This window comes from Macaca thibetana, chromosome 12 (assembly GCF_024542745.1).
Source record: "Macaca thibetana thibetana isolate TM-01 chromosome 12, ASM2454274v1, whole genome shotgun sequence".
Lineage (NCBI taxonomy): Eukaryota > Metazoa > Chordata > Mammalia > Primates > Cercopithecidae > Macaca > Macaca thibetana.
Genome location: NC_065589.1, coordinates 47,160,678 through 47,188,554, shown reverse-complemented (window position 1 = coordinate 47,188,554; position 27,877 = coordinate 47,160,678). Strand labels below are relative to the sequence as shown.

Below are 27,877 nucleotides of genomic sequence, written 5' to 3'. Positions count from 1 at the left end.
AAGTAAATTCAAGGCTGCTACCATTCACTATGATTTATAATCCTCCCTATTCTCTTCAGTTCACATCTGCCTTTTAAAGCTGTGTCCTGAATACATCTCACTAACATGTTTGTGATACTAACACTGATCATCTTCAGTGTATTCTGTTTAAGTAAAGCTTTCCACAAAAAAAAAGAATTGGAAACTTCGTTTTGTTAGTTAATTCCAGGTATCTTTTTTGGGATGGTCAAGATCTTAAAGATGTGCAGTCTACTCTTAAGATACAATTGTATGCTATTTTTGTTTCTGTTTTGTTTGCATATGTATGTGTTTTGTATATATTCCTTTCATGATTTGGAACAGATCTCTGAACTGCGATTCATGGGAGTGATTCTGGTTTACATAAAACTTATTTGTGTGACTATGACTCATTCCTCATGATTTCCAGTAGTTATCTAAATCATGAGAAAGAAATCTTACTTCTCATCTGTGTTTTCATATCTTATTTCAAATTGTATATTTTAGTTATATTTAGTCAGGACATCATCACATTGGTTTGCCTCCAAGGGAGAGGTGATTAAGATAGTGAGCCTAGAAAAGAAGAATGATAAAAGGAAATGGGAAAGTTCAACTTAGAGAAAAGTAAAAGAGAGCTAACAGTATTTAGATTTGAAGGGGCTTGTGGAAGGTGAAGTAATTAATTCTGATGGACAAGTAGAGAATAAAATATGGTGGGAGGGATGCCAACGCAGAAGGTGCTGGAGGGAAACAAGAGTTGGCTAGGTAGATAACTGCAAAATAATTTGAAAGAGGTAGTGGGACTTGAATGAGGGTCATGGCAGAAGAAATGGGAGGGGGGTGGAAAAGATGATTAAGGGAATTATTTAGATGAGAGAATCAAGAAGACTTCCTAGTTGATTAGATGTAAGACATATAAGTATTTAAAAGTTCATCACTACAATAAATTAGGTATTGCAAAGTTTGTAAAGAAGTTTTAGAATTGCCAATTGAGCATCTCTAATGTGACAATCTAAGATCTGAAATGCTCCAGTGAGCATTCCCTTTGACCGTCACGTCGGTACTCAAGTTTCAGATTTTGGAACATTTCAGATATCAGATAAATAAGTTTTTTGTTTTTTATAATTTGATCTTTTTTATCTCATTTTGAACCTAAAGTTACCAGTACTTATACATTTGTTTTTGCAAAGAAAACTGATATAAGAATGAAGTCACCAAACCATGACAGCTTTTTTGTAAATTTGAATTTGTAGGAAGTAAAACACTGGAAGGAACACCTTGGATATAGGGAGTGTACTCTAAATATTCAATAGTATGTAATTCTCAACTATATCAGAGAAGGGAATCTGGCCCGATAAATCAGGGCATCTGCTTTATGGTACATAGGACAATAAGTAACCTAAGATGAAAAGGTTATGGCATTATTTTGAAGAAAAGGAATTAGTGATATTTGAGTAGAATAGATATTTGACAGTCTGTACAGAATAATCAACTGTTTCAGCTTTCAAACCACAAGTTAAATAATACACTAGATGTTGACTTGTTTCAGCAAATTGGGGGCCTTGAGGGTAATGATTTGCAAGCTTCTAAGAAAGTGGACAATCAGAACTAAAGCAATTAAACAAAATCTCAGCTTGTGTTTTCATTTTATTTAATTTCTATATCCTTCTCATTGATTTTTGTACTATTGTTGGCTCCTCCTTCCTTTTTTTTCCCTTAACTCATGGTTGCCATTTTTTTTCTTCGCTTTAGGACTTGTCCATATCATTATTTTCCTGTGAATGTCTTAACTTTTCCCAGTTTCTATTGGCTTAGTGGCTTCCATTAACCATTACTTCTCTTATTCTCTGTACCAGGATTCAAATGGGGAATTCTGCTCTACTTGCCATTTGCTAGAGTCATTAACACTATCACATTAAAATTCGGCAGCCCACTGGATTAGGATGAGTAGGGCTGGAAAGTCCAAGAATACTTCATTCCCTGTCTGCACCTTAGTGCTTCTCCACATGGCTTCTCTTCCTAGGAGAGACCAGTCTTCTTCATAGGATAGTGGCTGGCTTCCCTGAGCAAAAGCAAAAGCTTCCAGATCTCTATAAAGCTAGTTCTGGATGTGGCACAGCGTCATTTCTCCTGCATTCTGTTGATCAAAACAAGTCAAAAGGCTAGCCAGAATTCCAGGGCAGGGGGGTAGATTCCAGGTCCTCATGGGTGGAGCAGAATGCTCCTACAGGGAGGGAGGAAATTGATAGTGGCCATCTTTGAGATTACCTCATGCTCTACTAGCCATGCAAGCTTACTTATGCAGCAGTTAGAAGACTTAAACATCTGAAACATAGTTAATAGCCTATAAACAAAACCAACAAGAAGAAAATGCCATGCCAGTCAATAAGCATCTCCCAGAGAAAACTTTTATTTCAACACTGCTCTAGAGTAATTATTTGCTTTCTTAAATTAACATACATTAGAAGCAGAAATTTAAGTTGAAAGAGTTGTTAGTGGTAGTTACATTGATAAACGAAGAAAGCAGTAAAAGCCAGACTGTGAAGACATACGATAAGAAAAATGTAAACCTAAACAATGAAGTACAATAATTAGTATTTGTAACTAATTAAGGACAGATTAAATTGTGTTCTCCATCTAATTCCAAGGTGGTAAGAAAGGATGCTTGTCTTTACTATAAGACTAGTAAGAGTCACTTACTGTGATAGATCCTTTCATACATCACCTCATTTAATCCTCATAAGAATGTTATTTTTATTTTTACAGATGAATATTCTTATATTCAGTAAATTTAACAAACTTGCCCAAGTGTCAGATGGAAACTACAAACTTAAGATGCTCACTCAAATTTGACTCTCTTCTTTATGTCACATTCAGGGAAATATAGATTGCATTAAATATGAACGAAATTCAAACGAATAAGCTTTAGTTTTTTGGAACTTTCTGTTACCTTACACTTTTGGATAAGAGAGATTTTGCACATATTATACACATTTCATTTGTTGCATCTAATAATTCAGTACTGTGTGTGCTCTCTTAACTTCAAAGGAGGTGAATGGAACCTCTTAGTTGAATGTTTAAAAAAATACAAATTTAGTTGGATTTTTCGTCTGTGGATTGCTTTACTCCCAGAAAATTTTTTTCACTCCCCTTTAAAATAATTTACATACAAAGTTAACCCATTTTTACCTTTAGGTGTTAATGAGTCAATACTGTTGCTAATTGTGTCCTCGCATTTTATACTAATATCAGATACTTTTTTTTTTTTTAGGGAAAACAGAAATGGTTTATGAAACAGAACACAGAAGAATCAGCTATTGGAAGAAAACTTTCAGATCACAAGTTAAACAATACACCAGATTCTGACTGGCTTCAACTCAAGCCTCTTGCCGGTAGACAGCAATTCTGACTCAAGACAAACTTTTTTCTTTTTCTTTTTTCATTCAAATTTACATTTAATTTCTATTTACATTCATTCAATCTAAAATTAAATAATACGGTAAACTAAATACAAGATGAAAAGCAGAAAAGGTGTTACCCTCATAGCACTCCTAAAAAGGCGGATGAATAATTTATTTACCGATAGATGCAAAGCCAACTTGGGATAGGAGAAACAATAGTTTTAAGAGCAAACACATAGATGAACCCATCTTTCAGATGTTATTCTAGATAATCCACTGAGATAATACTTGTGCTATAATGATAAGAATTACACAAGAAAAAGTACTGTATTAATCAGCAACAGACCACAGGTTATGTGTAACAAAGATTTTTGAGATGGAGTCTCGCTCTGTCGCCCAGGATGGAGTGCAGTGGCGCCATCTCGGCTCACTGCAAGCTCTGCCTCCCAGGTTCACCCATTCTCCTGCCTCAGCCTCCTGAGTAGCTGGGAGTACAGGCGCCCACCACCACGCCTGGCTATTGTTTTTTTTTTTTTTTTTTTTTTTGTATTTTTAGTAGCGACGGGGTTTCACCGTGTTAGCCAGGGTGGTCTTGATCTCCTGACCTCGCAATCCACTCGCCTCAGCCTCCCAGAGTGCTGGGATTACAGGAGTGAGCCACCGCGCCCGGCCGACAAAACTTTTATGATAGTTTGTCTAGCTTGCTAGTGTCTCCTCCTGTGAAAAAAGGTAGATGTTTGGACATTGATGTTTTTGAGAAATTAACCATTTTCGAAACCTCAAAATCTGTTCTTCATCAATTCAACATTTCTTAGGGAATAATCTTAGATCTAGCCCTTTTAAGCTAGGAGCCATATGATTAAATATTCGAAATAGGTCCTATATTAAATATGTGATCCAAGGCTCAGAATATTAATACTATCTAAGATACATCTTGTTTATAATCATTTATTACCTGTGGTAAAGAATGTTGAATTTATGGAGTATCATAGATGCATTCTCTACCCCTCCCCCTCAAATTATCTTCTGTCTCAAAAAATAGTATGGAAAAATCCCTCTTGAAGGATTCAAATTAGTTAAAACCATAGAAGGGGAAAAACAACAAAATTTTCCTAAAAATCTGTTTCAAGTTCAGTATTTAATACTTTACATTAATAATCACTGCTGGTTTATAAATCCCAATTTAGTTATTCTGTAATGCTACAAACCTTATAATCAAATTAGTAAACTTCAATGATTATATTTTAATTAAAAAACAGCATGTGTAAAATAAAAATGTATCCTATAATAACTGATTTTAAAGAAAATAATCAAGTGATGAAAAAAGCACTTAATCTCTTTCATATACTTACCTGGTTTAATCATAAAGAACTCTCTTAGAAACTCAAGACTAGTGGCTGGGTGCAGTGGCTCACGTGTGTAATCCCAGCACTTTGGGAGGCCGAGGTGGGCGGATGAAGAGGTTGGGAGTTCAAGACCAGTCTGACCAATATGGTGAAACCCTGTCTCTACTAAAAATACAAAAATTAGCTGGGTGTGGTGGTATGCACCTGTAGTCCCAGTTACTCAGATGGCTGAGGCAGGAGAATCGCTTGAACCTGGGAGGCAGAGGTTGCAGTGAGCCAAGATCGTGCCATTGCACGCCAGCCTGGGTGACGAAAGAAACTCAAGACTAGTAATATCGACATCATCTTTTAAACTAGGATTGAATTTTTACAAATAAATATAAATAAGCAATATTGCATAAGTGTGTGCTTTCTATGACACTAATGTGACACTTGACATGTTTTCACAGTCATAGTAAGGATATCCATTTATGAAATACAAGTTCTCAATAAACTTTCCACAGCATGGGAAATAAATTTCACTTAATAAATGGGAAGTCAGAAAAATTGATGTATTTGTGTGGCTGGCAGGCATGCAATTAATGCTTTTTATGCAGAAAAGTTGCAGTGTTTGCCACTATTGCTGGCAGTACTAATTATGAAAACAGTTTAACTGGGGTGGTTATACCAGCCGGTCACAGTGTGCATGTTACTAGTAAATAGGACTGAGGAGGAATATTTTGGTAAATTTCACTGGAATTTGGTCAGGCAGTCAACACTACAGTTAGTAAATACATTTGAAAACAAGTGTCAGAGTATTACAAGCCATTTACTGTCTGAAAGAATGCCTGTACATACCAGCATAGCTTTTTGGGTTTTGGCTTTTCAGACATCACAAATTGTCAGAGAACAAGGATCTGCACTTTAAGTACAATTCTGCTCTTTACCATTATTGTAGCTTCTAATTTACCAGCTACAGTTAATAAAGTTCTCAGTAGGCTGCTGCAATAAGGGAGGAGGGGTCTAGAGGGGGTGATTTTTTTTTAAAAGACGCTTTCAATCCGAAGATGAACTTTTATCGAACTTATATCTTCATGCTTTCCAATTTTTCTCCTCACTTTGCCTGCTTTTGATTTCAGTTCGCTCCCACTGACCTCATCTGGAGCATCTTTTGAATCTCCCGCCAAACCAGTTTCTTCTTTGTGTGTGTGTGTTTTGTTTTGTTTTGCTTATTTTTTTACTGGACTCCAGAAATCATTTTTCTATTAGAATGGCTTCTAAATAATTTTAGGGAAATATATTTATTTAAGATTTCTAAAAGACATTCATTTAAGAAATGTTCATTGCACTGCTATTTTGTCTAGGTTTAAATTAGCAAATATCCATGCATTTAAATGTTGATAAAGCATATCCTTTGCTGTAAATACAGGAACTGATGACTCAGTTGTTTCTGAAGATCGACTGAATGAAACTGAACTGACAGATTTAGAAGGCCAACAAGAATCCCCTCCTAAAAATTACCTTTGTATAGAAGAGGAGAAAATCATAGACCATTCTCACAGTGATGGATTACATACCATTCATGAGCATGATCTCCATGCTGCTGCACATAACCACCACGGCGAGAACAAAACTGTACTGAGGAAGCATAATCACCAGTGGCACCACAAGCATTCTCATCATTCCCATGGTCCCTGTCATTCTGGATCCGATCTGAAAGAAACAGGAATAGCTAATATAGCCTGGATGGTGATCATGGGGGACGGCATCCACAACTTCAGTGATGGGCTTGCAATTGGTAAGTGGACTGGAAACCACTGTCTGTTCTAATCTTATGGATTATAATATGTATGATTAAATTTGGCTGGAGCTTAACAAATATACTGTTATGTATCACTCTGGTAAGTTGATTTTCCCAAAGGCTACAGTTTTGTGTTCAGTTGTTACATTTGGAGGTGTGAGGGTATAATTTAGTGGGGTTTTTTTGAACATGTAAACAAATGTCTGTAGTATATTTGTTTAATAACTTGATTTCTCAAAGTACAGTTACCATATTGAAAAAGCTGCTTAACATTATATTTTCAAATGCATTTACATGTCCCTGAAAGAGAACAGTTTAATTTCAATCTTAGGTTTAATAAATTTTCCGTATCTTTGAAAAGGCAAAAAAAAAAAAAAAAAAATGTACAACATTGAAAATCCATTGTACTAAATTCAAATATATTAGTATCTTGCTAAAGTAAACTGATATTACCAGTTAAAGAGAACATTAAGTGTGATCAATACATTATTTTCTTTGAGATCCAGACTCTGTTAGCACCCAGAAGTAAGCTGTGGTTTCTTTCAGAAAGCAGAGACAATGTTTTTGAATTTACAGTAACTGTTTTTTTGTTTTGTTTTGTTTTTGTTTTTTTAATAGAGACAGAGTCTAGCTATGCTTCCCAGGCTGGTCTTGAACTCCTGACCTCAAGCAATCCTTCTGCCTCAGCCTCCCAAAGTGCTAGGATTACAGGCATGAGCCACCATGTTCAGCCTATAGTAGCTGTTAATACTAAAGAATAAATAATTCTGCTTGTAGACCTAAATGCATTTATACGTCTGACCTCAGTCCTCAACACTACCAGACAAGTAATACTTTGTGCCATTTATTTTCTAGGTCTAGAAAAGTTTTGATAAGGATATTAGCCATTTAAATCCTTATAAAGATCAATGTGAGAGAGCAAGTACAATCTTAGACTTATAAGACTTAAAGTTGACCATCAAACTACTACTTTGAAGCTCGGAAAATTGTTACTATCCCTGAGATATTAGTGAGTTGGAAGGCTACAAAAATAGAGAATTAAATTCAATATGGAATATTGCTTTTATTGAATAGCTATTTCTCTAGTTGTCACATACCTATTATACCCCACTATATGTTCAAAAACTATAGTGTGTAAGATAAGTGAGTCGCTCATACATTAAGAAATTAATTTAGATAGGCAAAGGAAACTGCATCTGTCATTAATGAAAATGTGAAGAGTTAAGATCAGCAAAGCTCACTTGTTTTTTTTCTTATCTTCCTCAGGTGCAGCTTTCAGTGCTGGATTGACGGGAGGAATCAGTACTTCTATAGCTGTCTTCTGTCATGAACTGCCACATGAATTAGGTAATATAACCTTAAAAATTTTACCAGATTTCATCAAATGTAAGACTTCCTTAATTGAAATTGCATTCAAATTTCAGAGATGTTCAAGCATAAAAAATGGCTGATGGCAACTATAGTGTCACTAATTGTAAGATATTTCATGATGTTAAAATATGAAAAATATGCTTCTTAAGATTGATGAAATGTTCATTTCTGTGTGGTTTCCTTTGCATTCAATAACATAGTTATGCTATTATAATGAAGATTATAGATTATGACTGGTTCACTAAGTATAACTTTTAAAAAGAAATATTTCTTAATTTAAATGCCACATTTTGCCATTAATCTACTTTTATTTCATATACCATGTAGACTATATTTTTAAAAGAATCAGGGTAAAGTTTGCAATTACATAATTGAAAGTTTTCCTAGATGTACCTAAGGCAGTCTTTCTTCATAAATAATGGAAAGTTATTATTGATGTTCAAAAAAGTTACCTGGATGGTTATTAAAGATAGGGTTGCGTTCTTAACTCTGTTACTAACCAGCACTGAGGTTTTAGAGTAATCATTTATTTCCAAAGCTCTTATTTTATCTATGAAGTAAGAAGGTTGGATGATTTCTGTTTTCATTTTATATATTTTAATATTATAATCTTAATACCCAAAAATCTAGTATGTGTTTCTTACGTGATTTTGGTAGGATGGAGCTGAATACTCAAAAAGTAATCTTTGAAAACCTGTATTTTTATTTTTTCATTTTAAAAAATGTTTTCTTCTTTATCGATACACTTTCAACTATAGTAATCATATATATTATGTTGGACTTGATTCTTTTTTTTTCCGAATGCATTTCCCATTTGCCCTTAGAAATGAACGCTAGAAATGAGCTGCACTTTTTTTTTTTCTACAAGAGAAATGGGTTACATTCTGCTCACTTTGATTCCCTCTCCTTAAACATCCCCTATGTTTCTTACCTTATGTTACTTCTTACTATGTTTTAAAACTCTCCATCCCAATTACGATGAGTTAATTTAATATATGGCTTCTGCCCAGTACTCAGAAATGTGCTTTCACCACATTTTACGTATTTAGCACCTACTATTGGACACAGCACATGGCCTTTAATTTCCTCCTGTCACAGATAGTAAGTAGTGCATTGAACATCTCTAGACTTGGTACCTGTCGACTCCTCTGAGATATATACTCAGAAACAGAATTGACAGGTCTAGGGTATGCATGCTAAAGCAGTATGATTTCCAAACAGCGATACCTGAAAGTTCTTGTTGCCACAACCCTCCCAACACTTGGCATTAACTCACTTTCTTTTTTTTTTTTTCTTTGAGACAGAATCTTGCTCTGCTGCCCAAGCTGGAGTGCGGTGGCATGATCTCAACTCACTTCAGCCACTGTCCCCTGGGTTTGAGTGATTCTCATGCCTCAGCCTCCCAAGTAGCTGGGACTACAGGCGTGTGCCACCACACCTGGCTCATTTTTTTTTTTTTTTTTGAGACAGAGTTTTGCTCTTGTTGCCCAGGATGGAGTACAATGGTGTGATCTTGGCTCACCCCAACCTCCACCTCCCGGGTTCAAGCAATTTTCCTGCCTCAGCCTCCCGAGTAGCTGGGATTATAGGCTTGTGCCACCATGCCTGGCTAATTTTGTATTTTTAGTAGAGACAGGGTTTCTCCATGTTGGTCAGGCTGGTCTCGAACTCCCAACCTCGGGTGATCTGCCTGCCTCGGCCTCCCAGAGTCCTGGAATTACAGGCATGAGCCACTGTGCCCGGCCATAATTTTTGTATTTTTAGTAGAGACAGGGTTTCACCATGTTGGCCAGGCTGGTTTTGAACTCCTGACCTCAAGTGATCTGCCTGCCTCAGCCTCCCAAGGTGCTGAGTTTACAGGTGTGAGCCACTGCACCTGGCCTTAACTTTCTCTGTTTTACCAAGGTAATGGATGTAAACCATTTCTTTTTTATTTTAGTTGGTATTTATTGGTTTACCAATTTAGTTTCTCTCCACATGCAGTAGTGCTTTGGGTTTTCCTCTTTTATAAATTAGAAAACAGTAGCTTAAGATGTAGTCATTCACATGCAAAATATCTGAGGGAAATGGAGATGGCATTAATTTGAAAGAAAAAAAAAAAATGTCACCTTTTGAATATGCAAGGGATTTGTTCATGTGTTTTCTAATTTAATTTTTCTGAAAACTCACCTGGCTATGAAATGTCTGTCATTTGTGCGTAATTGTCTTGATTTGTAGTATTTGCTTATTTTTAATATAACTTACCATATGATTTTCTTGAAAAATCAGTAACTTCTTACATAAAGCAGTAAAAATATATTAGTGCATACTTGGTGCTGATTCCTTGGGGCTTGATTCTGCATGGTTTCATTTACCTTGCCAACTTCAGACACATAATCTTATCTCTTGTTCATGCCCATTATCCTTTATCCAGACCAAGTCATCACTGCCTTTGTGGTGTTTTGCTTAGACAGTTTCCATAGTCTTTGTATCTCGGCTTTTATTCTGTTGTAGTATATCATTGCCAGATATATCTGTTTAAATGTGATGTTTTCATATAATTAAAGTCTTTCAGTAACTTTCCTGACATATAAAATAGAGCTGGACTTTATTAGTCACATTTTTTTTCCTCCTGTAACAGGGTCTCCCTCTGTTGCCTAGGCTGCAGTGCAGTGGCGTGATCACGGCTCAATGCAGCCTTGACCTCCTGGGCTCAAATGATCCTCCTACCTCAGCGTCCTGAGTAGTTGGGACTACAGGCAAGCACCACCATGCCCAGCTAATTTTTGTATTTTTGATAGATAGGGTGTTGTCATGTTGCCCAAGCTGGTCTTGAACTCCTGGGCTCAAGTGATCCACCTCCCTCAACCTCCTAAAGTGCTGGAATTACAGGTGTGAGCCACCATGCCCAGCAATGAGTCACGCTTTCAATGACCTTCACTTCTCTCTACCTACCTTTTTGGTGTTACCTGCAGTACATCCTGTTACATGTTTTTCATTTCAACTAAACGCAATTCACCAAATGTGTAGTGTGGGTGCCTGAATCTGTTTCTTTGTTTATACCATTCTCCTACATGGCTGGCTCAAATACTTCTGTTCCTAGTTTATCATGTTAAGAACTTTCAACTTCATTACTGTCTTTTACCTCATGCCTTGGATTACTGTTTCCTCTAAATTTTTTTGTTTGCTTTCTCGGGGTCCTTCGCCCATTTTCTTGTTAGATGCCCAATTTCTTAAACTGTAGTTTTTTAATGCATAGATACTATGTCTTATACTCTTCTCTATCACATACTGCTGTTAGTCTATCACATACTGCTTTTAGTCTAACTCCACAAATCAAGGCTATCAGTTTTTATATATGAGTAACATGTTGCCTCATATTTAATCTTTCACTAAAAAAAACCACTATTTTTAGTAATAGACTTGGATAATCATGCATATACCTCCATAATGTACTAGAAAAGCCTCTAACTTTCCTTCCTGTTCATCTACCCACTACCCGATGAATGGCGTGTCAGGCTACCTCAAGTTTAAATGTGGTTTTGTCAAATTGCCCTAACCTTGAAGTATTCACTCAGACACAGAATTGAGAACAAGTTGGAGATTAAGGATGGTGACCTTCTTACCACTTCTTTTTCTGTCTGCAATTTCTCATTGAAGGCGTGACACACAAGGGCTGATAACCACGTGTAGGACAAATGCATTATATACATTAATGGCTAGGTAAACCCTTGATACTCAATGCAGAGCTCTGGTAAAAAACTGGAGCGGAGAACTCTGCTTGGGCCAGGACCCCCTAGTGAGTCATTCAGACTTCAGATGTCTACCTGTTTTATCCCAGAAATCAGAGGTTGAGATGTTGCTACTGCTGTGAGAGGAAATGTCAAGCCAGAGTATACTGAATTTTGCCAGAGGGAAACGAGTAGGCTTTCAGAAAAATGTGCATTTTTCCTAATGTTAAATTGACATAAACTGTACCATACTCTAGCTGGATAGGCTACTAGGGAAGAAACAGTGTAAAGAAATGGCCCAGCTTCTTCTTCTGGAGGTGACAGAAAGGCCTCTGGTCCTTGTATCTATCAACATTAAGAAGTGGTCTAGGGACCATAAATAAAGGAAGTAAGAATATGATTGTGGAGCCTAGTTTTTGTCTTAAGGCACAGCAAAGGGCACTTTTGTACAATAGGACCAGGTCAGTGTTCCTACTCTGACCAGATCATCTACTCTTAGTCGGAGAGAAACAAGATGTGGAGAAGGGCATACACGGTTCTTCCTCAGAACTCCCAAGCACAGGGAAAGTCATTCCTCTGTGGGTTGAGTTAGAAGCACGGCAGATAGAGCCAGGGAGAAGTCCACTCCCCACTTTCTAGGTTAAGATGTTGAAAAGGCAGTATAGTATGTCACATTTCAGGATAATCTATTTGATCTAAAACCTAATTTTACCCTGTTACATTTTTTATTATGAATTCTTAAAACGATTCTGAGATTTCCATACTGATCTCAGACCCTTGGAGGAAAAACATGTTTTCAAATTACATTGCAATACACTGGAGACTGACCCTCAGTTGGTCAGTAATTCCAAGTTCTAGTGTTCTATTTCTGAGCAGATTGCTGTTTCTCCAGTGGTATATTCACTGAGACACATAATTGAAAATGAGTTGTTTTGGAGATTAATGATGGTTACCTTCTTACCACTTACCCCTTTTTCTCTCTGCAGTTTCTGCACGTGTGTTTTGTAGTTGTGTTTAGAAATGTGATATGTAAAAACATATCCCTAGAACCATAGAATAACATATAGTTCAGGGAGTTTGACGCTAAGAGACATGAAGAAATTGAAAGCATTTGAGGAAACAGCAAACTCACATCTCATTTTGTGTTTGCTCTCTGGTGTGGTAATGGGTTAAATTGCCTGAATTATTAAGTCATTACTCTGTTTTCTGTGTTTGCCAAACTTATGTAGCTGAATTTAAGTTACAATACTACTTTGTCTTATCTCTTCACTTTTTTCCACCTTCCTTCAATAAGGAACTGTATAAGCATTTGAAGAATAATTTACATAAAAGCCTGTAGTAAGAGGAGGCCATCTATAGGGGATATAATATTGGGGACCATCGGGGGCAGGAGGAAGACAGCCGCTTCCAGGTTTGAGCTTAGGACGGATCAACCACTTGGGTGTCGTCTGTACTCTCAGAACAGCCCCCGGGTCTTGGAGTCCACGAGGGTTTCACAAACTCCTGCCTGAATTCTGAGACTCCACAGAGAGGCTTTTGACTGTGGATAGATACAGAATTCTTCTTGTGGATGTTGGGATATGAGTGGGTCACCTTCCATTTTGATATCTTGGTCTGTCACAATTTCCCAAACATTCTTCTTGATGTTGAGTAATGTGTTTCAACTTCAAGGAAATAACATTTTAATAAATAAATATAGCCATGGGGCAAGGGTTAGAAAACTTAGCTGTTGGGTACTGGGTACTATTGTGTAGTATACCAGGGTGATCATTCAATCATACCCCCACACCTCAGCATCACATAATATACCTCTACAATCCTGTACATGTACCTCATGCTTCTAAAATGAAAGTTGAACAAGAAAAAATATGTAGCCATATTACTAAGACTCAATTAAGAGAGGTTATAGTGTTGTACATTTTTCCTTTCCTCTCAAATTAAGGATTACATAGAAATTTAAAATGAGATTTTCATAATGTGTTAAACTGTCCGTGGGAAATTGAACATTCATTGTATACATTTATGTAGAATTTTAACATGTATACAACTATTATTTAAGACAAGAATAAAGAACCTTAAAATATACACATGTTTTTAAAAATCCTCAATAGTGGATGTTAACAGATGTTAACATCTATAGCATTGGATCTCATTAGTTTAACAGCTTTGGCAGGCACACCTCATTCATTGTGCTAATGATATCCTTTGTCAGCAGGAAGGAAAGAATATTGATTTATCAAAAGATGAATAGATTTGCATGTTTAGTATAAATCTCTGCGGTGAGGATTCCTTTGACTTAGTTTTAAAATGTTTATACAGGTTCTTACTGAGAAGGGAAATGAGGAAAAAGGGAAAAACATGCTGATACCTTTGAGAATTTATAACTTGAGATAAGACTACAACCAAGATAGATTTGAAAATAAAATAATTCACTTGATACAAAGATAATTATACAAAAATCATTTGTATTGCTATATACTAGCAATCAACAGTTGAAAATTAAAATTTTATAATAGTATCAAAAACGTGTAATATTTAGCTTAACTCTAACAATATGTGTAGACCTACAAATCATCAATAAAAGAAACCAAAGGAGACTTCAATGAAGAGCTATACCAGGTTCAGGGACCAGAAGACTATTGTTAAGATGTTAATTTTTTCCTATAGACACAGTGAATGCTCAGTAAAAAATCCAGCAGGCTTTTTTGCAGAGATGAACAAGCTTTTTAAAAATTTTATATGGAAAGGGGAAGGAACTTAAATAGCCGTAGAATTTTGGAAAAGGGCAGCCAAGTTGATTTAAGATTTACTATAAAGCCACGGTAATCAAAACAGTTGGAATTGGTGAAAGAGTAGACACATAAATCAGTGGAACAAAGCAAAGAGTCCTCATATATATGGCAATTTATTTTCAACAGAAATACAAAGAAAATTCCATGTTGAAAGGATGGGATAGTATTTTCAACAAATGGCACTGTAACAATTGGACATCTACGTGCAATTAAAAAAAAGGAAGAAAGAAAAATACCTTTGACCCATATCTCACTATAGAAAAAAAAAATGAACTCAAAATAGATAATCTAAATGGAGACTCTTAAAAATAGAAGAAAATATAGAATATCTCTGTGTCTTTGGGTTAGGCAAAGTATTCTTAGATACAGCACTAAGAGCTTGCACCATTAAGGAAAATAGTCATAAAATACACTTCTTACAAATTAAAAACTCTTCACAAAAGACAGTTAACAAAAAGGCAAGCCACAAACTGGGACAAAATATTTGGACAATACATACCTGACAGAAGACTTCAATCACAGGAAGACAAACAGCCCAACAAAATAAAATAGACAAAAAGACTTGAACAACATTTCACTGAAGAAAGTATACAGATGAGATTTTAGATGCTGGATTTCAAATTATGGGCTGACTAGGATGTGGAACAGCTAGAGCTCCTATACATTGCTGGCGGGGATGCAATTTCTTATAAAATTAGAAATATGCTTAACTGTATGGCCCAGTGACCCCACTTAATAGGTGTCTGGCCAAGAGAAACGAAAACTTATGTTGACACAAAAAGCCTGTTTATGAATGTGTGCAGTGTCTTTTGCCATAATTACCAAAAACTGTAAACAACCTAAATGTTCTTTGCTGGTGAATGTAGATAAATAAACTGTGGTTCATCTGTGGAATACTACTGAGCAATAAAATAATTTTCTGATATACACAGTAACACGAATGAGTCTTACATGCATTATTCTAAGTGAACAAAATCTAAACTTGAAAGACTACATACTGTGTGCTTCTATTTAGATGATGTTCTGGTAAAGGCAAAATCATAGGAACAGAAAGCAGATTGTTGTTTGCCTAAGGGCGAGTGGCCTAACAAAATTTTGGAAGGGTAATTAAACAGTTCTAGAGTTTAATGGTGTTTATAGCTATAGGGTGTATGTGTTTGTCCAAATTCATAGAAGTCTACATTTTTTAAAAATGAAATAATTGTGTAATTATACCATAATTTTTAAAAGTATTAAATGAAAATAGTTCGCCTTGAATCTTGATTAGTTAATTCATGCTGTTTGGTTGTTACTTAGGAAGGAACTAAACCATCTTGCTATCCAGTAATATTAGAGAAGGCAACAAAGTTGATCTATTTTGTACCCATGACACCGTTGTTCATTGAGTATTAAATAATGCTCATTTTTAAATGCATTACTAAATTATAAAAGAAAGCAATGCATTTTGTAACCTAAAAGACACTTCTGTAGTCTGTTTTATATAACCTGCTAAATGAAATTGCCTCTCTAGCACAGTTGGTGTGTGATTTATTGAAAACAAGGAGAAGAAATTTGTTAGGGAAGTTAGGGAACTCTTTCCACAGAGAAAAAGCTGAGAAAGACTGGAGAAAATTAAACAGAACTCCAGGAGAGAGAAGAGATAAAAGATGATATTAAATCCAGGTCTCAGCAGGAGAATTAACGTATTTAGGATCAGAGGAGAAAAGATGTAAGGAGAATAGCATTAGGTGAAAACTGGACAATTACAACTTAGAAACCATTGGTAAATAATCTCCTTAGGTACATTATCTTAACTTTCCAAAATGACGCCGCAGTGTTTACTTTGTAGCAATTTGTTGGAAGGTAGAAATATACCTTGCAGTAATTTCTTTATTGTTAACTTCTCCTTGTTGTAGACTATGACCTTGTAACCATGAGAGGTATAGAAGAACAGATCATGTATCTTTAGATACGTAGCTGTTAAGATCCTTTCTTAAGGGAAAGAAACAAACCCAGTCAGTATTCTGTATAGCACCTTGCATATGCTGAGTGTTCAATAATTGATTAGATGTTTGTTCATGTAGTAAGTGAAACGAAATTATTATAGTAAGTAAAGCTAATAATGGGTTTTTTCCTTTCATACCTCTTCAAGGTGTAACAACAAGCTATTGCTTTTGACCCATTAGCTTCAATACTGTTATCTCTAGCATCATTTTGCCCTTCTACTGACACTTCTCTGAGCAATTTTTTTTTTCCCCTAATGTTTCAACTTCATTTTTTTTCGTAGGCAGGAGTCAAGCTTGCAGATAATGTTCCAGCTTTAGACAGATGAATAAGAAAAGTGCCTTTCTTCTTATTTAGAGGGAGGGGGTGGCGGGAGGAGAGTCCATTGAGGATCCTTAGAAAAAGCATTTCAGTATTTTCCCTTCTGTGAGCTTTTGTCTTACATCAGCTCTGTGGTTATGGATGATTTCAGAGTTACCAGTGTCACCATTCTTCATCATCACAGTTAGAAACAGACTTTGGAGCATGGCTTAATAAGAACCTGGTATTTGCTCTGTTTTCAGCATTGTTGATGCTCTTCGGAGCCTCAGCCAGACATTTATGTGCATCATTGTAGAAGCATGGAAAAGTGGTAGGAAGTGGTAGGAAGTGGCTCTTTATTCTTACTACATTTTTAGAATTTTCAGGATGAAAGTTTAATTTTTCTTTCTGGGGAAAAAATAAATAAATGTAACCATAGCATAAAATATACTTAAAGCACCTGTTATCTCTGTTCTTCCTTAGGCCATTTCCCTTTGAAGAAAGGGTAGAAGTTCAAGCAGGGAGGTCTTGATTGTTGGTTACAAGAAAAGCGGTGACTGTGTTTTTTTCTTTTGTAAAAATTTTACATTTAAGTTATACAGTAGAATTGACTTTTTGTGAGTACAGTTCTTTGAATTGTAACATATATATAGATTTCTGTAATCACTGCCACCATCAGCATCAGAGCAGCTTTGTCACCCCCAACAACCCCTGTCCTGTGCTCTTCCTTTAGAGTCAGCTTTCCACCATCCCCTGGTAACCACTAATTGTTCTTTATTATTACCGTTTTGTCTGTTTCAGAATAGATATATAACCTTTCGGGTGGTCCTCTTTCAGTATTATGCCTTTGAGATTCATCCAAGTTTTTGCATGCATTATGGTTTCATAAGTAAAATATTTTATATATCACATAAAGTATTTTTATTAAAAGTGTGTATCTTTTTAGTGCTGATTTTAGTCGTTTTTCTCCATTCAGATTTGTGTTGTAAATCCTGTGGTTTTAAAACATTCCCATTGTTTCTTAATTGCAGGTGATTTTGCAGTTCTTCTTAAAGCAGGCATGACTGTAAAGCAAGCAATTGTATACAACCTCCTGTCTGCCATGATGGCTTACATAGGCATGCTCATAGGCACAGCTGTTGGTCAGTATGCCAATAACATCACACTTTGGATCTTTGCAGTCACTGCAGGCATGTTCCTCTATGTAGCCTTGGTGGATATGGTAAGATATTTTTTGTGTGTGTGTGGTACTAAATCTGCAAATGAAAGAAATCCTTGGAAGTGGTTTGAAGCCAAACTATTTTTAAAAATATAACTCATTTTAAAGGCATAATATCCTAAATAATCTCTTAAGGAAAGACATTTATTTAAGTAGGAGGTTTCCTTTTATGGAAACCAGTTGAGTTGCTAAAAATGTCTGTCCAAATGATGTTACTATTTAAATAATCATTAGTAGTAGAGTTATAATTACAGAATTATTATACTACTTTGAAGACTTTTTGTAATACTGGGGTAAAAGTGTTTTATTTTTGTTAGCAAAATTAATTTTTTGAGCTTGTTTTGTGGCAAACAGGAGAGAAGTACTATTCCTGTTAGGTAAGCCAATCTTCTGGAAGGAAGTGGTATGTATTCCATAGGGTTTATATAATTTCTCTTATTTCTAAATTTAGCTTAAAGTTAAATGTAAATGCTAACAATTTGTTTTATTTTGATTCCACTTTAATACCCCAAATATGTTTGTATATTTATAGAACTAGCAATTAGGTTTTTTTGTTTGTTTGACCAGATATGTTTACTTTTTTTTTTTCTGGTAAGATCATCACAGTCTTATTTCAAAATTATGCAGCCATTTTTTTTTTCTTTTTACAAGATAGGGTCTTGCTCTGTTGCCCAGTCTGGAGTACAATGGCATGGTAACTCCTGGGCTCAAGCAGTTCTCCTGCCTCAGCCCCTGAGTAGCTAGGACTATACGTGACTGCCACCACAGCCAGCAAAAAAAAAAAAAAAAAAAAAAGTGTATATATATGTGTGTGTGTGTGTGTGTGTGTGTGTATATATATATTTATTTATTTATACAGATAGGGTCTTGCTATGTTGACCAGGCTGGTCTCAAACTCCTGGACTCAAGCATTCCTCCTGCTTCAGCCTCTCAAAGTGCTGGGATTACAAGTGTGAGCCACCACACCCAGCCCAGCCTAAATTTTTAATCACAGAATTAATGCCTGTTTATCGTAGAAGGTTTCGAAAATGTAAACAATTGTTTCTTTTTGTTTACAAAATTACCTAGGAATAGTCATCTTCCCTGCTGACTTTTAATATCTCATTTCCTATTCTCACCCTCGGCTGATAACCTTGCTTCTGATTTCATGGGGAACACTGAAACCATCAATCCACAAGTTCTCATCATCACTTCTGCTTATCTTGCTGTATCTATGCCCATTTACATTCTTTCCTGTTACCAAAAGGAAACTTCTTAGCTGGTGCTCCTGCAAACTGTTCCCTAGAACTGATCCCCTTTTGCTAACTCCCTTAAATTCTCCTTTCTCTTTCCCACATCATTTCCCTGCTTCTGCTGGATTATTTCTATTAGCCTATAAGCCTCATATTACTTCTCCCTTCTTAAAAAGTTTGGGGACCTCTCTCAGTTCCAACTTCCCCTTCAGCTGTCACCCTATTGCTGCTCTCTTTTAGAACATTTTCATTGGTTTGGTTTGTTTGGTTGGTTTTGTTTTGGGTTATTTTTTGAGACAGGGTCTCACTCTGTTACCCAGACTGGAATGCAACGGTGCAATCATAGCTCATTGCAGCCTCGACTCCCCAGGTTCAAGTGATCCTCCTGCCTCTACCTCCTGAGTAACTGGGACCACAGGTGCACACCACCATGCCTTATTTATTTTTTTTTTTTAGACATGGAGTCTCACTATCTTGCCCAGGCTGGTCTTGAATGCCTGGCCTCAAACAATGCTCCAGCCTCAGCCTTCCAAAGTGCTGAGATTATAGGTATAAGCCAACATGCCATGCCCATTGTTTATTTTTAAATTTTTCTCTGTTTTTGAGCCAAACCTAATGAGGTTTTCCCCCTGACTTTTCTGCCAGAACTGCTTTTGTCAAATTAACCATTGACCATGGCATCGCTAAGTCTACTAGTCATTTTCCAGTCTTCATTTTCTTGTCATAACAGCAGAACTTGACAGTTGGTCATTCTCTTTTCTTTGAAATGCTTTTATGTCAGTAGGCTTATGTTTGTTTGTTTGTTTGTTTATTTGTTGTGAGACAGTATTGCTGTGCTGCCCAGGCTGGAGTGTAGTGGCATGATCTCAGCTCCCTACAACCTCCACCTCCTGGGTTCAGCGATTTTCCTGCCCCAGCCACCCAAGTAGGGGCGATGACAGGCATGTGCCATCACGCCCAGTCTTTTGTCAGTAGGTTTCTATAACACCACAATTTCCTGGCCTTTTCTCCACCTTGCTGGCTTTTCTCAGACTCTATACTGGATCCTCCTCTTCTCCCCCTGCATCTAAATGTTGGCAAAAGACATAAGTAATTTTATCTAATTTCCTGGCTTTAAATATTTATTGGCTGATGATTCCTAAATTCGTATCTTTAGTATAGGCCTTTCCTTTAACTCCAGACTAATCCAAGTGTACTTGAATGTCTACAAGGCATTGTGCACTTGGCATGTTCAGAACAGCTCTTGACATTGCCAGCACTACTCCTTGACCAGCCTGTTTTGTAGAATTCTCTGTCTCAGAAATGATGATACTTCTGTTCTTCTAGTTGCTCAAAAAACCTGAGTGTTATCCTTTGACTCAACTTTTTGCCCTCCCACATCTTGTTTGCCAGAAAGCCCTGAGACCTCTTTTGCCTAACCACCTGTACCCTCATCATTTTCATCCAAGCCACCACCATCTTTCTCTTTTTAACTGCTCTCCCTGCTCTGCCCTTGCCCTGCCTTCCAACTCTGTATCAGCTCAACTAGAGTGATCCTTTTAAGTCATAGATCACATCATCCCATTTGTATGCTTCACATTGTGGTTTTTCATCCTATTCAGGGTAAAAGTCCTAAAGTTCTTTCTTTGACTTGCAAAGTTTTTCATCATCCTTGAACATTTCCACTCCCTTGTCCTCCTCAGTTTTCCTATCCTTACTTCAAATCCTCCCACTCTCCCCAAGGGACACTTTGCGTCAGGGCTGTGGCACCTGCTGATTACCCCTCTGGAATAGTTTTCCTGCAGACATCCTCATGGCTAGCTCCTGCTTAGGAGGCGTCTTATCTAAAATTTAAATCTCCCCTTCAACATTTCATATCCTCTATCCCTGCTTTACTTTTTCTCCACTGTACGTGTATCTCAACCTATTAACGCCATTTTACTTATTTATTGTGTTCCTTGTCTTCCCCACTAAGATGTCAGCTCTGGGAGGACAGGCATTTTTGTCTTACTTTATATACTACTGGAAATTTAGTTTATAGTTAGTATTCCCTTTCATCTGTAACACTAGAAATTTACAGATACAAGAAGAATGAGTCTTTACAGAAAGGATTTATAGTTTAACGCAGAAGAAAAGTAGTCATTAATTACAGTTATTTTCATACATGTTATGATAGAGTTTTGCACCATGTTTGTGGAACTACAGAGAGGCCGGCAAAAAAGATGGGGAATAGAAAGTTTTTCTGTCAAAAAATCTGAGCTGAGTTCTAAAGAATGGAGTTTATTAGAAGCAAGGGGAAGGGTCGTATGAGGAAGCTGAATGATTTATAACATCATTCCTTTGAACAGTAAGTCTGTAGCTAGGACTATATTCTGAGGAAATAACATGACTACTCCTGATAAACAAACAAATATAAAACCTCACTACTTGGTTCTTTGCAGTAGTATTTATAATGTCATAATTATATTGGAAACACTCTAAATGTTCAAGAGAAAGGGAAGAAACCATCCACATATATTTTGTGAGATTTTAATGACACAGAAATTGGGTATTTTCTAATGTTAAAGTAGGAAAAAATGGATCCACATTGTCATCAGGTAGGTGTTGGCCATATGCTGACAGTCACACAACATGCCATACCAAAAAGATGGGAGTTTATCTTGTAAACTTTGGAGAGCCATTAAAAAGTGTAAGCAGTAGAGTGACATGATCACATTTTTGTTTCAGAAAGACCACTTTGGCACTGTGGAGGAAGACTTTTATTGATTTAAAGCCATTCAATAAGATATCAACAGTACCAGAAGTTTTAGTTTGAGATACCTATAGGATATCCAGGTAGAAGTATCCAGTTGTAGAGGACTTTGAGTGGTGCTGTTTATCCATCAGTATTGAAGCATTTTGTATAATATTTTAAACAAGTATGGCCATACCCATAGGTGTTGATTGACTCTTAGCTGTGGTTGTGACAAACAGTGTGGGTGTTGACATTCAGGTTAGAATTAAATGTGGCAAAGCTATAGTTCCTATTCTAGTTGGTATGTATATATATCTAGTGGGCATATTTCTGTAAAACATCCTGCATATTGTTTATGCTTAAGTATTTAAGGAAAGTCATAATGAAAAATCTTTGTAACAATAAAAACTTGGGGGAAGGAGGAGAAAGGATAGAATAAAATAGTCTTCTTACTAGAACCATATGTAGGAAGCTGTCAGTTTGAAGGGCCAGATAGTAAATGGTTTAGGCTTTGGGGACCATATGGTTTCTGTCACAGTTATTCAGCTCTGCCATTGTAGTGAGTGGTTCCTGTGACAGCGCCTCTGCTGTTGTAGCACAAAGGCTGCCACAGACAATGTGTAAATGAATAGGCATGGCCAGATTCAGTATGGTTTGCCAACTCTTAGACCATTAGTTGATTTGATAAAGTGATTTTGTGAATGGTTTGGACAAGAAAATAATCTTTACTAGCTATTATATACCATTTCTGTAGACTTTTAAACAGAATTTATGATAGCATGCTGTAGGTCTTAAATATGACCTTTAGAAGATGGCTAAAATATACCGTAGCACCGTCAGAGCATGGTGGTTGGATTAATTGTACCCATTATTTAATAACAAATAATGATGTTTCTTCCTAGACAGGAAGAAGTATGAATTAAGAATTACGTGACTTAACACTAGATTTCTCCTCCCTAAACCCCAAAGCACCAAGATACTGTTTTGGAGTAAAACGTAGTGTCCCAGAGAGTAGCATATCAGTGTCATCTTTCGGTAGATATTGATTGCACATTTGAACTATGTTTGCAGAAAAGTGAAAGTAAAAATTGGAAGTAGCAATTCTTTCACAATTTTAGATTAGGTTTGGGTGGAAAGAATGTATGCCTATAATGATGCAAATGTATTTCTTCCACAAATCTTATTTACTTAGACAAATTAGAGGAATTTAATTTTTATATTTTGAATCTACAGATTACTCTTAGATGTAGTAGTATGTGGTATGCTTTAGAAATTGAAGTATATAAACTTTTCTTTTTTTTTTTTGAGACGGAGTTTTGCTCTTGTTGCCCAGGATGGAGTACAGTGGTGCGATCTCACCTCCACCTCCTGGGTTCAAGCAATTCTCCTGCCTCAGCCTCCCAGGATTACAGGCATGCACCACCACACCCAGCTAATTTTGTATTTTTGATAGAGATGGGGTTACTCCATGTTAGTCAGGCTGGTCTCAAACTCCCAACCTCAGTTGATCTGCCTGCCTTGGCCTCCCAAAGTGCTGGGATTACAGGCATGAGCCACCACGCCCAGCCGTGTATAAACTTTTCAAAGCACTATGCCTTCAAAGATGTGACAATTTTCAGAATTTTGACATTTTATCCATATTAAGAGAATAGAGTACACTGTGAGGGCAGTGTGTATGACTTGGTACTAGTTATGCTGGATAGCTCTGCTAGGTTATTTTCTGTGTCTGTTACTGGAATGAAAGCAGTGGCTTAAGGGCATAGAATGGCGATTTGGATTTGTCCCCAAGCATCTCTTTGCTGTCATGTGCAGTGGGAAGTGAGAATTTCAAGTGGAAAAGAGTGAAGAAGTGAAACCATTTTGAATTAGTTATTTCCCAAAAGAATCTTCCTTTTTTTAAATTTTTATTTTTATTTTTATTTTTTTTGAGATGGAGTTTTGCTCTGTTGCCCAGGCTGGAGTGCAGTGGTGTGATCTCGGCTCACTGCAACCTCTGCCTTCTGGGTTCAAATCATTCTCCTGCCTCAGCCTCCCGAGTAGCTGGGACTACATGTGCGCCCCACCACGCCTGGCTAATTTTTCTATTTTTATGGGTTTCACCATATTGGCCAGGCTAGTCTCGAACTCCTGACCGCATGATCCGCCCACCTCAGCCTTCCAAAGTGCTGGGATTTCCAGGCATGAGCCACCATGCCCAGCTCAAGAATCTTTCTTAGTGAGTTTAAGATACATTAGTAAATGTGGGAATTGTGGTGATCTTTTTTTCTGAGTGTCTTATTGGTAATAAGTTGCTTTTATACTTTAGCATAAAGTAAAATGTCAGAATTTATAAGGTCAGTGGATAGTAACTGGTTGAAAAATGACTAATGTGTATATTTTAAGTGTTTGTTGTGGGGGATGATGATGAGGAGGGAACAGAGTTAGTATTTCCTTAATGACTAGCGAAAGCATAAAATTTCTTCAGTATTTGACTAAAATACATCTGGTGGGTAGCATTGTGTTCAATAAAATAATTATTTTGTCTGTAGTTACACTTTAGTGATTTATTTTCTTAAGTAGGAAAATGGTTTTAAAAACTGTTTTGAGCAGAAGTATTATACAAAGTTTAATGTGAAGATTTGTTTTTCTAGCTTCCAGAAATGTTGCATGGTGATGGTGACAATGAAGAACATGGCTTTTGTCCTGTGGGGCAATTCATCCTTCAGAATTTAGGATTGCTGTTTGGATTTGCCATTATGCTGGTGATTGCCCTCTATGAAGACAAAATTGTGTTTGACATCCAGTTTTGACCTTTCCCAGTAATCACTGTTGATTACGAGAACGTTACCATGCAGCTTTGCATCTGTTCCTTGTACTGTATGCACGTTGCTCAAAGGAAAGTCAGTGGCTTGCACTACTTACAAGTTTCGTAGATTTGAGCCTAACCACAAAAGGCCGGTGCTTAGTACTGTTTTCCCTGCACGTAGGGGTCTTTTAAAAATATAAAGCTTGTGATAAAGAGAGGAGAATATGGGACTCCATGAACCAGTGTTGATGTTTGATTAAGACTTTTCACAAAATAATCATATAAAACACTAGTCTCTTTATTAGTAGAAACTTCTGTGGCTATGCAGAAATAGAGATCGAACCAAAAAAAATCATTTAACTTTAAAAATATTTTAAATGGACTTTGGGGAGACATTTTTTGTGTGTTTTAAGAATGAATTGTAGTGTTCTTTAATTCAGCTACATATATACATGTGATAGGGATCAACTTGACACAGCTTTGAAGCTGCATAAAGTAGACATAGGAACTAGAGGAAAGCTCAGGCTGCATTAGAGTATGAATTTAGCATTGGGAAAAGCCCTTATTCTTGAATCTAGAGTTACTATTTTTGTATATATTTGCATAGTGTTTAAACCTGCAGCCTAAACTACTGAAATTTGTGATTGTATGTTTGTGTGAGCTTCGGTTTAATGAAAGATTCATAATGGTTCTTTGTATTATTATAATACTTGGTGTTGGGGTGTTCTTTCTGTTTTGTTTTTTACTTTAATTTTGTTTTGGTTTTGTTTTGTTTTGTTTTGGTAGGGGGAGGTGAGGGTTTGGAGCATGTGGTCAATGTTCTCTTTTTAAACAATTGTAACTCTCTAGAAAATATCAAAAAAATGAACCAAACATGGTTTAAATAGTTGATTTTCCTATTTTAACAGTACCAACTAGTTAATTGGGAAATGTAAGTTCTGAATGTTCACGTTGCTTTACCAGTTTGGCATTGGAACCAAGAGCATATGCCGTGGCTGGCTACAAGGTCATAAAGCAGAAAATCAAAGTTTACCATGTCTGTAATCTGTACCTGAAGTGTCAATTTAGAACAGTGACTAGGATAAACTCCGTTATTGCCATGGCTGTCATGGTACCCAAGTGACTTGGAAGACACATTTAAATTACTCAGCTGAAATCACCTGATCATCTTGTGCCAAGATATGCTGTTGGTGCCTGATAGAGGTTAGTCTCTTTTTTAGGTGCCCTGTTCTCCTAACGTAATTGTGAATGATTTGTGAGAAGTGCAAGCCATGTTTATCCTGAAATTTTACTTAATAATTTAGTCATATGCATGTAGCTTTCTGTTTACATCCTATGCCACATGGTCTTCATTTATGCCAGGTAAACTGTATTTGAACTATGTGCAGCTAGCTTTGTTTTAATCTGCTTGGCAACCAGTGTAGCTGCTGTAACAATCTTATTGTTCAAATATATAAGAGCCAAACTCTTTTCCATTCCATCTAAAATGTTTTCATTTAGTACTCTTCTTTCCTCCTACTCTATGAACTTTAAAACAAAAACAAAACTGAGAGCAGCACATGCATCCAGGTATTTATAGATTATTGCCAGTGTTTCTTCTGTATGCTGTAAGCAAGGGAGCTTAGGTGTTCTTTAATTTATGCTTGAATCTGAAAAATTATTTCTGACTTACTCCATGGCCTCCTTATAATAAGTAGAAGTTTTATACATAGATTATTTTCAGCACTGGGCACTGAATTAGGACAGTCCTCATCTCATTGCTTGGCCCTTCAAGCAACCTAGCTAAAAGGTGCTGATATTTTATTTAGTACTGCCAACTTCAAGTGATTCATGTATCTTGATTTCTGAACCAAGATATATTTATAGTTCATTTTTGGGTTTTTATACCCAAATAGGATTCTGCATTCCAGCATTAAATCTGCTTCATTTTAGAACTTTTATAAAAGCAACAGCTGGAATATACTCCCAGTTTTAAAATACCTGATTTAAAGCAAGTGGGTTATGCTGAAGTATATAAAGTTTTATATTCTCTCAAATATTGTATTATCTTTATTTGCCAGATTTTACAAATCTTTTAAGAGGGCTGTAACAGTTGCTGCTAGTATTAGGGTTCCACCAGTATTTAGTTTTCACATCATTCTAATGTATAGTTTCAAGTCTTACTAGACAATCTGAATTCCACTACATTTCTGTTGGCTCCAACATTCCTTTTAGCTTGACCAGTCTAATTTAAAGTGTGTTTGTTGGAGGTCATTAATGTTACTTGTACAATGCTGTCACTGTGTGACATCCATATGAATTTTGGTATATATCAATCAATCACATTGCATTCAATCAGCTGTGATTATGCTTAGAAATACTATAGTAACTAGATGCAGTGTGAATTTTTTCCATTAACAAACAATAAAAGTCAGTGGCTTAAATGTGATTATGGTCCTGCAAGGTGATTCTTGCTAAAATATCTAAACTTTTGTTTTGTTTTAACTGAATCATTTTTTTTGTAACTTAAAAAGCTGGAAAATATCAAATGCTGTTTTTTTTTCATTGTCAACAGTGGTGTGTCATTTTATGTATGTTCCTAATGCTTATGGAACTCCTCCAAAATAAAGTTACTCAGAGAGAGCAAATATGCCAATGTGTTTTCTTTAGTCTTTATTTCAGAACATTTCCTTACATTTAAGTATGAATCATATTAAGTTTATCTGCATTTGCTCATAAGTAAATTCATAATTAATTATAACTTTAGTCAAATGTATTTAAACCAAAAAAAAAATGTTTAAGTAGTAAAATATGCTTCCTACTCAGCCATCCAACAAGAAATAGGAACAAGGAAATGACGTCTTCTGGTTATGAATTAAGTTGACATAACAGTGCCACACCTCGTCCAATCCAGTGTTCCTTGGGTTGGTCAGAGGGAAGAGTCATGGCAATCACAAAATTTGTGGAATGGCCAGTGGTGGATAATGTTCCTCTCCGCTCACTTGTCTTATACAATGGAGCAACATAACTTGGCCGTTTCGGAATATCTGCCCTCTTACAGGGCTTTAGCCACATCTGGAAGAAAATACATAACATCTCTTTAAGTCAAGGCTGTTAAATATACATGTATTTGAGCCTACTATCGTAGTCTCAGAGTAAGGTTATGTATGCAAATTTCTGTGGCCCAAACAGATTTATTTTCACCAGCGGTGCTGTGATTGCTCAGAACATTTTATAGAACTCTCATAACTGAGACAAAATAGTTTTCG

The 27,877-nt window shown here is 36.4% G+C and overlaps 2 protein-coding genes across 6 annotated transcripts in view; one reads left to right on the top strand and one right to left on the bottom strand.

Annotated features, from left to right (window-relative positions):
* SLC39A10 (solute carrier family 39 member 10) overlaps positions 1 to 27,256 on the top strand; it is a 164,560-nt gene extending 137,304 nt beyond the window's left edge. For all 5 annotated transcript variants that reach the window (XM_050752321.1, XM_050752324.1, XM_050752322.1 and 2 more), the window contains 5 exons: positions 3,269 to 3,389; positions 6,153 to 6,521; positions 7,791 to 7,871; positions 17,712 to 17,902; positions 24,475 to 27,256. In XM_050752321.1, the coding sequence (XP_050608278.1) occupies positions 3,269 to 3,389; positions 6,153 to 6,521; positions 7,791 to 7,871; positions 17,712 to 17,902; positions 24,475 to 24,633 (921 nt within the window). In that variant the 3' untranslated portion in view covers positions 24,634 to 27,256. The remainder of the gene's footprint in view (positions 1 to 3,268; positions 3,390 to 6,152; positions 6,522 to 7,790; positions 7,872 to 17,711; positions 17,903 to 24,474) is intronic.
* A 2-nt stretch (positions 27,257 to 27,258) lies between these two features.
* Positions 27,259 to 27,877, bottom strand: part of DNAH7 (dynein axonemal heavy chain 7) — a 341,486-nt gene continuing 340,867 nt past the window's right edge. The window contains 1 exon segment of the mRNA XM_050752319.1: positions 27,259 to 27,683. Coding sequence (XP_050608276.1) covers positions 27,477 to 27,683 — 207 coding nt within the window. The 3' untranslated portion in view covers positions 27,259 to 27,476.